Here is a 14003-nt window from a genome sequence, read left to right as displayed (position 1 = left end):
TTCCCCTTCCATTTAGACTCTCAGTGCTGAAAAGTTCATGATAAACTGGCTTGCAGAGTGATTGCAAGGATTTTGTGTCCTGTCTGTCTAGCGAGATGAACGCAGGCATCTTGAAGACAGAGCAGCACTATGACAGGATGATGTACAAGGAGGCTCTGAAGAGTGGCTTCTTTGAGTTCCAGGTAAGTAAAATGTCCATTATAAAAACCACACTCTAATTTACGCTTAATCATTTTTATGTCTTCCAAGACAAGCATGCTTTTCATCCTCCATAAGCATTTTATGATGATATTATTATGAATACTGCAGTAGATGGAGCATAACATGACTGAGGTGGTGAATTCACTGGCCTGAAGATAGTGTCTGGGATAATGTAGAAATCACATATGTTGATGACCTTTTAAACTGCTGTTGTCTATGTATGCAGGCAGCCAAGGATAAGTATCGTGAGCTGGCTATTGAGGGCATGCACAGAGACCTTGTCTTCCAGTTCATAGAGAGACAAACTCTGCTGCTGGCCCCCATCTGCCCACACCTTTGTGAATACACTTGGGGTCTGCTTGGCAAGGTAAGAAAATATGGATTTATCAATAAAAAGATTTTGAAAAGAAAACACAAATTTGTCATCATAACGTGGGTTTCATGTTCTGAGTTGCATGTGCCATCTGACTGTGAGTACAAATGTGACTTTCGTCCTCTAGTTCCTTCTGTCTATTGTGTTTATCTTGCGAGTAAAAGAGAAATACTGTGAAAGAAACATGTATTCTTCCGGTGTTCATTTACATTCATAAATACACCTGGGATCAAGCTGAGAAAACCTACTTCATGTAGGTCTGCAGTAGTGCTTTTCCCAGTGCTCATTTACTTGTGTGAAATGGCTACTAACACACACATTCCCTCTGTTGGTGTACATGTCCACCAGGAGCCAATCTACACACTATGGGCTTCTTTTTCTCATCAGTATGAAAAGAATGCACTCACTGTTGCACACTCCCAACTGCACAGAGAGCCAAGAATATTTTTAACACTCAAATTTATGAATATGAAAGAGTGCTGCTGCTCTGGAGATGTTTTTTCCGGTTGTCGCTTAGCAACAACAAAAGCCCCACAACTAGTGTTTTTTTTTCAATAATGTGTTTGGCACTGCTAGCTAAAGAGCTACAGTAAAGAGGCACTCAGTGTTCCACACATCAGTCTGGTATTCTTACACATAGTAAATATGGCGTGTGCCTACCTTAAGTAAATATGGCATGTGCCTTGTTTTGTTATGAAGGTGGTGTGACCTGGCTGTGTAGTTAGGATTCTAAAGCTCTGCTGGACCTCAAACTGTTTAAAAATCTTTCCTCTTCACTCATCCACCATCACTTCTTTCCTATCTCTCTTTTCCTTATAGACCAGTTCTCTGATGAAGGCATCATGGCCTGTGTCGGGTCCGGTAGACGAGATTCTGATTCGTTCCTCTCAGTACCTGATGGAAACCGCACACGACCTCCGACTGAGACTCAAAGCGTACATGCAGCCCCCCAAAAACAAAGTAAGAAATGTGTCTGTGTTGTTTCACATGCTTCACTGCCACTGCACTTCACTACTGTAATAGCATTTTAAAGTAATTCTGAAAATGAATATTGACTTCAGAATTGATTGCCTTCTTTTTTTTATTGTTTTATTAAATCCAACATTAACACTTATCTCAAAGTGCATTAAGTTTGGTAATTGAATCTGAGGCAGAGTTGAGTCTTTTCTCCCTCAGGTGTTGTTTAACTGTTTTATGGTTCTTTGATGAGGAGCACAATGAGGCAGAAAATTATAAAAACAACACAATAAGAAGAGGGAAAATATCACGAGGCATGCCTAAAGTAGAGTTATTGTTGAATAGCATTTTATCATGTCAGAATCCAGTATACAATCTTTACAATCTATAATATTAGCTGTTTAGAAATGATTACCAGATTTATTTGTTCTTTGCGAATTAAAAAGATCAAGGAGGTATTTACTTTACTAAATCTATACATTTTATGTGCTTGGAATTGTAAAAAAAAAAAAAAAAAAAAGTATAAAGAGTTACCTTGTTACTGATTGTCATATACTTTCCATTTGAGGACAATGCAGAAAGATTGTTTTGAACAAAAAATGAGGTCTACTTGAATCCTGCTCTAAGTTTATAGGAATTAGTATTTTGTGATATTGGACTATATGAATACAATTGACGTGACTATCCCTTTAAATGCACTTGATGACTTAAGTCTGTGTTGTGTTAACAGTAGGTTAGTAAGTCTATTGTTTGGTAACAGTTTGGCACTTCGATAAGTGGCTGTAGGCAACTGGGAGAAAGGCAAAAAAAATAAGTATTGACAAGACTTGAGACAGCCAATATTTCAGGCTTCCACACACCACGACTTGCTGTAAATGTTTTGTTGCCATGGAGGCAAGATGGGGTAAAAGAAGACCGGGGAAAGACGGAAGAGTCTGGATGGCACCATCGGAGGACATGCTACCATAATTTTACTTTTTATTTTTTAATTTACAAGACTCATGGTTTTGTGAATGTCCTATTAGAATTAATTGATGATCAAATACATGTGATGATTGATTTTTAGTAGTAGTAGTAGTAGTAGTAGTAGTAGTAGTAGTAGTAGTAGTAGTATAGTGATGTGCTTTATGCGACCTAAGGGTAAAAAACTTCCTTCACCAACACAATACAATGTACCCCCTCAGTTTCATGAATGACACCGAAAAACGTAGTTATCTGCAACAGCATTGTAAAGGTTGAATGCCTTGCCACTGTAAAGGTAAAATGTTTTTTATTTGCACTGTATGTCCATTGAGCAGCTTTATCTCTTTTTGATGATGTTTAATTTATAGTAATTTACTGTCCCATCAAGACTCATTTGTGGGAACACGCATATAGGCGTGCATGGAGTGCAGGAATAGAGTAGTCTTAACAGCTGTCACATTTTATAAGTTCACGGATTGCCTTCATTGTAGAAGACCATACATACACACACGCAAAAACAACACAGTTTATTCATTTCACATTTATTTTTACAGGCAAGTCAACAGGTTCTTATTTACAATGGCAGCCTGACAAATGACAAAGCCATTTAGGGGAAGGGAAGGAGGGCTAGGAAATAAAGAACGTTAGACATACACACAGTTTGAAATGACATAAAATACAATTTAAAATACAACACAGACAGCATTCAACATGTATAGTGAGATATGTGCACAGGTACATGGGTGAATAAGAAAGGGAGAGCTTCATCGTCCGCTTTATTGTCAGATACATGCATGACATACGGCACAAATGAAATTTCAGTCCTCTCGGACCCACAGTGCAAAATGCAATAAATAAAAAAGTGTTTAGCTGGGAAATTATATGGAAAAGCAACTGCATATGTCGGTGAACAAGGATGAGATGGCGTTTTTAAAAGTTGAAATGGAAATGAGTTTGTCCAGTTTAGGAATCTTTTGCAGAGCATTCCAGTGAGTGGCAGCAGATTGAAAATATGTGAGACCAGAGGCAGAGTTGGATTTGCGAATGCTTGATTGAATATAAAGTGATGACCGGGTATTGAATGTGACGGACTTTCGCTGCAGTAGGTGACAGAAGTAAGGTGGTGATCGGATACTGTAGAGTGGTAGAAAGTGTTGAGTTTTGATAGTGTTATTGCAAGCGCAACCTCTATATATTGTCACCATAATCTAACATGGGAAGAATGGTCATTTGAATGAGAGTGAGCTTGGCAGAAGTGGTGAAGGTGGAGCGGTTTCTGTAAAGGAAGCTGAGTTTGGCCTTGACCTTAGATTGCAGCTTTGAGATGTGGATGGAGAATGAAAGTGAAGTTTCCAGCCCCAGATGCCCAGGTATTTATATGAAGTGACTTGTTGCATGGTTAAACTCCTTGCAGGTGGTATTGCAGCATGGTACCCTTACGACAAAACCACATGACTTTGGTTTTGGAGGTATTGAGAGTGAGTTTGAGTTGGGGAAAAAGACAACTGTAATTTAAAGACTCTATCTTGAAGTTTAACTTGAACAATAAGGACCAGTGGCATTAAGAATTGTATCATCAGCATATAAGTGAATGAGTGAATTGCCAGCATCCTGAGGAATGTTATTAATATATATGGAGAATTGCGAAGGTACCAAGTATGGAGCCTTGGGGGCACCTCTGGTGACCGGGAGAGAATGGGTGAAAATGAATTCAAATCTTACACGTTGCACCTGGTGAGAGAGATAATTGGAAAACCAAACCAGTGACTGATCAGTGACACCAATGTCTGTATGAGTGGTCAACAGAGTTGAAAGCTTTGGCAAGATTACATACATCGTTGACGGTGGGGATCAGGCTAACTCTTTACCAGCTTACATTGACCAGTTCATGTAAGAACGGTTGCTCATCAAAAATTATCAAAATAATAGTTTAGTATTGATTATGGCAGGCTGTTTGACACACGCAATGAAACAGTGGTCGCTGAGGTCATTGCAAAAAACACCAGATAAGTACATGTGTGGGGAATTTGTAAATGATATCAATGTCAGACAGAAGTCTTTTGTACCTGACTATATGGATACATTAGATGAGTCTGAAATGCTTCTTTTTTTTATACCATTTTCCTCCAACAGAAGGTTGAATCAAAGCCCCCAGCCAAGCCCTCCCACTGCACCATCTACGTTGCCAAGAGCTACCCACCATGGCAGCACAGTGCCTTATCCCTGCTCGGCAAGCACTACAAAGTAAGCAACTAATACAAAACATTCACACAGCGGTAGTCTTTTGCATAATGCAAAAGCACAGGGGTCTATAGCGTAGTGATAGGCTGAAATACCTTCCCTATCTTGCAACCGGCGCAGCGCACAGCCTGACACGAGTGTCTTTGCTAGTTTAAGACCGATGACCGATGTTCAGATGCATTCTTCGCATATTGCTATCTTACGGCAACGGAACATGATTGTGCCATTGACAAACAAAAACCTGGTCTAAAATCAATGACGCAGAATTTCATTGTTATATTAGAAAAATGCGCATGCACACTATGCTTGTTACACACACAGGGATGCGCAGCAGCACACAAACATGCAAAAGATTAAAAATAAACATATTACAATGTGAAATAGTATTATTGTGTATATCTGTATATTTTTATATACCCAAACTTACAGAAATACATAATGATGAATTGCCATGACCTCAACCTTTTATAAACTACTGATAAAGAACACATAAACCATGAATTTAAGGCTTAAATGGTTGTTTAAGTGCTGTGCATTAATGCTGTGCAGTTACCCAGTACATCTCTGACTGTGTTCTTGTTTGTGTGTGTTATCGGTCTTTTTTATTTTTTTATTTCTTGATTTCTATCCAGAGCAACAATGGGGCCCTTCCAGACAACAAAGTGATAGCAAACGAGTTGGGAGCCCTGCCTGAACTGAAGAAATACATGAAGAGAGTCATGCCCTTTGTAGCCATGATCAAGGTAAATCTGGAGAAAGTAAGGGTGACAGTGTAGTAGCATCAATGTAAAGGCACATCCTGACCCTTTGCCATCCTTCTATACCTCTAACATGGGCAATCAATCAATGCATAATTGTCATTTTTATGAGATTTAAAAAAATATATATAAATATTGAATTTATTAATGCCACCATTCTACACATATTTGCCCTCATAGTTCTTTCTGTGTTTTTGTGTTTTTTGTGTTTGTTCAAGTTGAGTTTGTTTACCGCCTATGAAGCTGTTTACTCAACTTGTCCATAACGTGGCTTATCTTTTGTTCTGTGCACAGCTCTGCTTCTGATTGGTCTTCCCTGGTTATTCTGTTAAAAGATTGGAGTCTGCATCTTCAAAAGCTGTTTTTTGTATTATTTTTTTTTATTCCTCTTTGTGGTGAATAATGACAAAAAGGTAGCCAAAACTGAACAACAGTGTTGCATTAAAATTCCAAAGAAATGTCTGGAATACTTTTATTGATTGAAAGACTACAAAACACACTTTTTACAGGCTGTCTCAGCTTGTACTTATGTTTGCTTGCCAAGTTATTTTTTCGCCCCATCAACAGCTTGGCTGCACATCCATATGTCTTTGTCCAAAATTCTTATTCTCACCTTTCACAATTTGGAAGGAATAACTGCTTTTTTCCTCCAATAATGTCATGGCGGCAGCATTAGCATTACAATGAACTTTCTTCATAATGCTGAAAAATAAACTAAAACCTTTATTTCTTCAATAGGTGACTTAAATATTTATTTTCCTCATATTCTTCTGCTGCTTGTTTTTTCATTTAGAAAATGAAATCCGGCCATGTTAACTTCCTGTTTATTCCTCAGTTGAGTTCATGTCCATCATTCATGCTTGTATTTTGTGATTGCTTCTGACTATTTGGGTTCTGCTTTGTGTTCTGTAGGAGAGCCTGGAGAAGAATGGGCCCAGAGTCTTGGATCTGGAGCTGGAGTTTGATGAGCGGGCAGTTGTGATGGAAAATCTGGTCTACTTAACCAATTCTCTAGAGGTATGTTTTGTAATCCAACGCTCCTAAAATCAGACATGGCTTTTAAGGATGACCCCACAAACAAAAGTGTGTGTCCCAGCCGGAAAGAAAACCCCTGAGGTGTCTACATTTTTCTGAGTCCAGAGTAAAAAACTAGCGATCTTACACTAAATTAAACCCCTAACAGCAAAAAAAAACAAACATTTCAGCTTTAGTAGTGTATTATAATTCAGTATCCTCTTAAATGTGAGCAATAAACAGAACAGGTTCACTTGATTACTATCTGTTTGGCTTTACACTGTTGAGTTGTAACATGGAGTTGCAGCATTTCGGTTTCCTCAAAAACCCCTCCGCTTTAAAGCTGAGTTTCGCCACTTCTGCAAAAGTCAGTTGAGACAATCCTGAGCCCTCTTGTCAGTCATGAAAGCCCTTAGTACTTGTGTCTGCACAGAAGCTTAGCCGAGTCGAAAACTAATACCCAAGCTAGCTTTTGTGAAACTAGTATAGATTTAACCACAGAAAGAAAACTACATAATCTACATCAAACTATACCCTGACTCCCAATTGTTTCGGATAGATCATCGCTAAAGATAAGCTGCTTTTGAATGGGGTTCTTTCTTTCTTTCTTTCTTTATTCTTTCTTTCTTTATTTATTTTACCTTTTCAGGGTTCAACTGATTTGAATGATACTCCACCTTAAATCATTTTATTTTTTTATTTTTTTGGAGGAACAAACACTGCAGGCAAGGGTGGTCAGCAGAGACGTGGTTTATGCTGAACCTTTTCTTACTTGTTCTCTGTTACTCTATGCAATCTCAAACTGAAAAACCATCCCTGATTTGGAATGTGTGACAGATTAGCGTAAAGCCAGATGTTACGTCTCTGATCTCTGCAGGAGCCTGGTTAACACCATCAGCATTTGCCAGCGTGCATACCAAACACAGCTGTATACACACTATCTGGACTGAGCTGCTAATAATCGTTCTTTATCACATCCTCTACAGTTGGAAAAAATTGACGTCTTGTTTGCATCTGAGGCTGACGAAAAAGTGAAGGAAGACTGTTGCCCAGGGAAACCATTCAGTGTTTTCAGATCAGAGGTAAATGCATTGTGCTGTTTTTCAGTCACCTATTAGCTTTTCAGCGTTTACACATTTTTTTTCTTCTGTTTTTCTCATTCATAATATGTTCATGTTTTTCTGCGTTTGTCTCTCTAGTTGCTTTTTTAGTGTGCGTCCCATCTGCAGTATTGTTTGTTCGTCCCTGATGAACAAAATGTTTGTTTGTGCACTCAAATCAAATTAAATTGTGTGTTTGTGCGTTTTGTGTCGTGCATCTGCTTCCCCAGCCTGGAGTGTGTGTGACCCTGGTCAACCCTCAGCCGTTCAATGGCCTGTTTTCTACAAAGGTTGACATTCGACAGGGGGACAGCGGAGACAGCATCATCCGTAGGCTAGCCAAGGTCAACAGACTCATTAAAGGTTGGTAAGATAAAAGGATATACAGCAGAAATTCATAAACAATAGTTAGGAACCCGAAATAGGCCTTTTAATATACATAAATAAATGTTATAATCTAAAGAGGAGGTACATATATACAGATGAAAATGTATCTGAACCATTGATTCAAAGTTTATATAAGGGTGTGCCTCCTCTCCTCTCCTCTCCTCTCCTCTCCTCTCCTCTCACCCTGCCGGCCTCCCCTCAACCAGATCTGTCCAGAGTCAAGTTGATGAGGTACGAGGACCCTGTGCTGGGGCCTCGCCGGGTGCCGGTCTTGGGACATGAGGAACAGGGCAAACTGACCATCTCCAACAAATCTGTGTTCAACATCAATCTTGAGGAGAAGAGGGTCACTGTGGCAGACAACGGCCTCACTGTGGACATTGGGGACTCTCTGGTTTATCTGGTTAATTAGAGTAACATATTCTCTCTCTCTCCCTCTCTCGCTCCCTCTCTCTCTCACACTCACACACACACACAGACACATGTGGGCACATTCAGCAGTGAGTTATTTGCGAAAGGTTCGAATGCATCATGAAATGTTGGAACAAAATGGGTAATTTTGACTCAAAGCCGTAGAACACTGACTCAAGCATATATTTGTTTTTATAATTCATCTTTCTGTACTGCACCATTTGCTACTGCATATGGTGTTAAATTTGACATACACAGGTTCTCATTGTTTTGCACCTTTTCACTGCTGAATGCAACCTAAGGGAATATATTAAACTAATTGGACATTAAAGGATGTCCTTTTCACAAAACCATACAGTTGATTCAGATCTGGGTTTGATCTGCACAGAACAGAGATGGTTCAGATCTTTATAACTCAATCATAACTCAAAATTCTATTGGTCTTTGGTACTTAGATTAGGTTATTTTAATAGTGTTAAGAATACAATTTTGAAAATATCGTGAACATTCTCTTAAGGGTTTGATATCGGAGAATAACAGAATATGTATTCTGTTCTGTCTTTTCAATGTCTAAATTTAAGCTCGTAATTTTCTCTATGGGACACTTTTTTCCTGTATAATGTCATGCGCAATAAATCAACTATCTGTATTATTAAGCCTTTCAATAAAGTTTTTGTTCTGGCTGCAAACAAACATTCACCACCATGTCCTATTTTGTCACTGGCCAGCTACTTATTTTATGTTCTAACATTGTGAGACTGCCCCTGCATCCTCTAAATGCCTGTTGTTTTCATATAGATGCTAATGTGTCTGCTGTGTTGTTTTATACATCAAAGGTGAGGCATATCATCCCCTCATGTTTTGTAAGCCTGTCAGACAGCTTTCCTATTTTCTAGCAGTGGATGTTGCTTGTCTGACTTGTGCTCTCCAGAGAAATAATAAAACTTATGAAAGATTTAGCAACCTTGTCTATGGTTTCTCACTATACTCTCCTTGCTGTTTTATTTTTTCTAAGGACATAAATACGACTGTAACCACGAGAATAAGACTTGTGTCATGGTTTTGGTAGAGCCATTGGCTCTTAGCCGTGGCAAAACCGAAGTTGCCTGGCAACTGGTCCCGTTCAGGAAATAAGCTATTGCCCAAAATGTTTTAGCTTTTTCTTTAACTTGAAGAAAAAACTGAAACCAGATTTTGAAAACTGACATGGTACATGAGGGGAAAAAAGGATGCTTGTTGGAGCTAAATTTTAAAGTATGTCAATCCAGGCCTCATGTTTCAGTATGGTTTGATCGCATACTGCTAACTGTGTGTTTTTTTTAATTGTAGCACAAAATAGACTTTGCATTCATATCTCAGCTTGAGTTGACCAATTAGCAGAGCCAAACTGTTACAGGGGTTTGGCTCTGCCAGTTGGTCTGTGGTTCTCTGCTTCAAAGGGCTTTTGGGAGAACGACTTTCCGTTCAGGGATCACTATTAGTCAATTGAACAATTTTCATAATCAATGCAAATCAGCTAGCATTTTGTCAAAGTCATTAAAATTAACCATTAATCATATACTGTTCTAGAACCCAATGAATGCATGTGAGTGAACAGCCTGAAGACCCAAACCCACGATAGTTTCACTACATGTCCTTCCACCACGTAAAGCTCCCCTCACTTCTCGCTTTCTGTTACCCTCGCACACACACAAACACACACACACTATAAATGAGTCTAAATTTAAAGGTTAATGTCAGAGCACAGGAAATGCATACAATCCCCTCTAAACATGAACCAGGTATTTCTTGGGTCCTAAAACGCATCTTTCGTTTCCCAGCGCTTCGCTGTCTGAGTCTGTGTTTCTGCCTTAAGAGGTAAGTGTAACCGTATGTCTTTAAATACATCAGTTTAATAGAAACAACTAGAAACAATGAATGTCTTTGAATGTCATAGGTCAAACAAACTTAAAATAGATTGAATGTTTTTGAGTGTATATATAATTTTGACATACATGTGAATTACATTTATCTTTACTCACATCTGTGCTGAGTTTTATCTAAGTTTTAGATAGACTATCTCTGTTCTGTTTTACAAGTAATCATATAATGACTTTTTTATTTTATTTTTTACAAGATTTCAGCCTGTTTTGACCTGCTGGTATGTTTGTGTATGCATGCATTCACATCTGATTATTTGATGCCAGACATTCATGTCCATGCACCCTGATGTGTATCTGCCCTCTCTGCATTTGCTGTATTAGCACGGGGGGTGGGGGGCGCAGTGAAGTCACAGACAGAAGACAACTAAAACACTTATCTCTGTTACACAGCTTCTGGCCGAGCCATCCGACTGCTGGTTTATCTTCTCCGACACACACCCTCTCACTGGGGAAGTGTCACTCCGCACCCCCCTCCACCTCCTCATTCCTGCTGACTCCCTGCTCACCCTCTCCTCTCCTCTCTTGCCTCACCCCTCTCTGGGTGCCAGTAGCTTCTAGTCATGGAGCAGACAACAGTCACAGACCAGTAAGTCTTTGTTTTGTTTTTAGTTTTTTGGGTCCCTACCAGCACACATTGTTGTCACCACTGAGCACAATGGAATTACAGCAAACGGCTAACTTATCTTATTCTGTTTCTTCTTTTATGTCTCTAGGATACATGATTATTAATCAGGAACATTTCTTAAATCTATTCTTCCTGCTAAATGTGTACTTGATTTAGCTTTCATTAAAATATGCAGTAATTAAAGTGTTGCTGAAGGCCTCAATCACTTGAATGCATGAATAAATGCTGTATCAGTGGTAAGCTTGGGATAATTGTAATTGGGTAATTGTAGTGGCGTGCTGCTAAAATGTCATAGGCCAGCTGAGTACAAAACATGCTGCTCTAGGAAAATAAAATTAATCAAATTTCTGCTTACAGAAAAGCAAAAAAGAAGACTCATCTTCTAATTTGAGACTCTTAAAGCTTTAGTGGGTAACTTTTTGATGTTAATGAACGTCGGTTACGTTCAAGCCATTGCCAAATGAGTTGCTCCAAAGCTAATTAAGACTATCAGCTCCACACAACTCTCTCTGTATTTCTCAGTATGGCTATGTTCAGAAGATTGTGTCATCCGGTGACTTTCCCGTGCAGAAACTCAAGTGAAGATAAGATATTTTTGCCTTTATTTATCCAGGTAAGTCGATTGAGAACAAATTCTCATTTGCAACGACAACCTGTCACATTCACACAGTTACACATACCTGGAAGCGGCCCAGTACAATCAGCTGGGGGTTAAGGGCCTTGCTCAAGGGCACCTCAGCGGTGGTAATGAGGGAGGGACAAGGGCTGCTTTTTCACACAGATTTTATCTGGTCAGTTTGGGGATTGAATCGGCAACCTTCCAGTCACAAGCTCGCTTCTTTAACCTTTAGGCCACCACTACCTCTTCTGAAGAGTCCATCATGTTTTTTTTTAATCCTCCTTGGCTGCAGGCAACTGTGTGAAGGGGGCGTGGGGGCAGTGCGCGGTCACGGAAGGCTTGTATCACGTGGACGCGCCAACAGTTTTGTTGTCATTACTTAGTATTCCTCATGGGGGAGACAGAAACTACGCACTATAGCTTTAATATTAAGCTTGCAGTTGAGTATCTGTTGGAGGCTTGACAAGCCGTGGTGAATTTATCAACTATCTATCTAAAGACAGATACGTGACAAAATCTAATTTCAGACCGAGGATGTCAGACACCAAAGCCTCAGCGTCAGCGTTTCAAGAGGAGGAAGTAGGGGGCTTCACCACTGGAAATAAAGATGACTTGGGGTCAAACAATGTCCCTGCAGTGACACACCCCGTACTCACACAGCCCGGCCTCGGCGTCACCACGACAACCATTACCACCATCACACAGACGGGAGGAGACTGGAGCACTGGCTTGTTTGACATCTGCAGAGACAAGACTACATGTAACATGAAAACAGAGGCATAAACTGTATTCTCATAAGCGCAGGTTTCTCACACAGCACTCAGAACTGTATTGTCTCCCTTATCCTTTGTATGATGATTTTACCTCTTAAAAATGAAGAACCAACACATCTTCATTTAGTCTTGCATCTGACAGAAACATTTAAAAGGGATTTTTGGCTGTCACAAGCAAACGCACATCACTCACCCACACATATTGTGCTTACCCTGTGTTTGCAGGTGTTCTCGGGGCTATGGTGCCGTGCTGTTTGGACCTGAGTTTAGCTCACCAGTATGGTGAGTGTCTGTGCATGCCTCTGCTGCCAGGATCCACTTTTGCCATGCGTGTTGGGATCAGGGAGCGGTACAAGATTCGGGTGAGTGTGTGTGTACTCGAGTGCAAAAACATATTTGTCCATAGCAAGTGAAGATTTGTTGTAAGAACGTCCTTGGACAAACCAAAAGATGGACTTTAAAAAATGGTTTTAGGTCTCCACCAAAACAAATTCAATAGCATTACTAAATGCACTCATAGGTTCACTTTAAGTGGTGCGAGTGAATTTTAATGGTTTAATGGTTTCATGAACCTCATGGTTGTGCACGTGTGCTGCTTCTATACTGTATGTCTCTGCATGTATGTGTGTGCCTGTCCGCATGTTTATCCACAGGGAAGTGTGTGTGAGGACTGGACCACAGTGTGTTGCTGTTACCCTCTGGCTGTATGTCAGATGATAAGAGAGATGAAGTGGAGGATGAAGACACAGACCTATCATGTGTCCACTGCCCTCGAATGCTCCTAAAGAAACTCAAGACAGTCAATGAGGCCTGGCCTTTTACAATGAGCCTTTTGAGGGTCCAACTGAGAGTACTGGTGTATGTATACCACAAAGAATCATTACTATAAGGTTTGAAATGCCCCTGGGGATGACAATGAATCAAGCCTGTCCTACAACATTTGAAGAAGACTGGAAAGAACTTTTTAAACAGCATAAAGAATCCGAAAGTCAGACTCTGAGGTTTTAAGATTGTAACTGAAACTTTAAATTGCTGTTGGACTTCTATTTAGAGAGGATATTATGAATAAACTTGGTACCAATATTCATTGGTACACAGCACATTCATCATTCACAGCTACATTGTACATTGAGTTGGGAGAAAAGCAGGTGGCAAGACACGCTTTTTTGGTTTCAGTAGCTGTCACTGTCAGTAAACGGCACTAAACATCTGGTACCACTCTGTCAGACATCAGAAACTTTAAAAAACCAGCCAACTTTCTTTAATTCTGAATATGTTTACGTGCACACAATTCATTATATCCCTAAAAAGGCAGTACTCTTAACTATTGAAACTGAAGTAGCTTTTTTGGCAATTTTATTCAAGATACAGCCATAATTAAAGTCATTAAACCCAGTTGAACACATATAGATAGTATTTAAGTTTTAGATTTTTTTTTCCATCATTGATGTATTTCTATAAAAACCTCTGCAGCCACAATGTAATGGAGGTAAATGTTTGTTAATGCTACTCAAAAACAATGAAAATAGTGATTTCAAATACTCAGGAGCAAATTATAATTCCAAAAACAATGTGCCCTGTGCCCTGGATATTCAATGTAGCTCACTGTCAACAGTTCTCAGGGACAATTTCTTCAACAGAAAGTGGTCCAAATGAAGT

The 14003-nt window shown here is 39.5% G+C and overlaps 2 protein-coding genes across 2 annotated transcripts in view; both read left to right on the top strand.

Annotated features, from left to right (window-relative positions):
- Positions 1–9364, top strand: part of lars1b (leucyl-tRNA synthetase 1b) — a 28529-nt gene extending 19165 nt beyond the window's left edge. Inside the window, exons 24-32 of the mRNA XM_039776979.1 lie at positions 92–182; positions 428–568; positions 1394–1534; positions 4628–4738; positions 5368–5478; positions 6406–6510; positions 7494–7589; positions 7838–7970; positions 8201–9364. Coding sequence (XP_039632913.1) covers positions 92–182; positions 428–568; positions 1394–1534; positions 4628–4738; positions 5368–5478; positions 6406–6510; positions 7494–7589; positions 7838–7970; positions 8201–8406 — 1135 coding nt within the window. The 3' untranslated portion in view covers positions 8407–9364. The remainder of the gene's footprint in view (positions 1–91; positions 183–427; positions 569–1393; positions 1535–4627; positions 4739–5367; positions 5479–6405; positions 6511–7493; positions 7590–7837; positions 7971–8200) is intronic.
- Positions 9365–10797: 1433 nt separating this feature from the next.
- plac8l1 (PLAC8 like 1) lies at positions 10798–13427 on the top strand. Its single transcript, XM_039776656.1, has 4 exons — positions 10798–10913; positions 12099–12331; positions 12570–12706; positions 12998–13427. The coding sequence occupies exons 1-4, from the start codon at positions 10888–10890 to the stop codon at positions 13127–13129; spliced, it is 528 nt and encodes a 175-aa protein (XP_039632590.1). The 5' UTR covers positions 10798–10887; the 3' UTR covers positions 13130–13427.
- Positions 13428–14003: the final 576 nt, after the last annotated feature.

The sequence above is a fragment of the Perca fluviatilis genome, chromosome 16 (assembly GCF_010015445.1).
Source record: "Perca fluviatilis chromosome 16, GENO_Pfluv_1.0, whole genome shotgun sequence".
NCBI classification, from domain to species: domain Eukaryota; kingdom Metazoa; phylum Chordata; class Actinopteri; order Perciformes; family Percidae; genus Perca; species Perca fluviatilis.
Note: the sequence above shows the minus strand (reverse complement) of the source record. Positions and strands in the feature narration are given on the sequence as shown.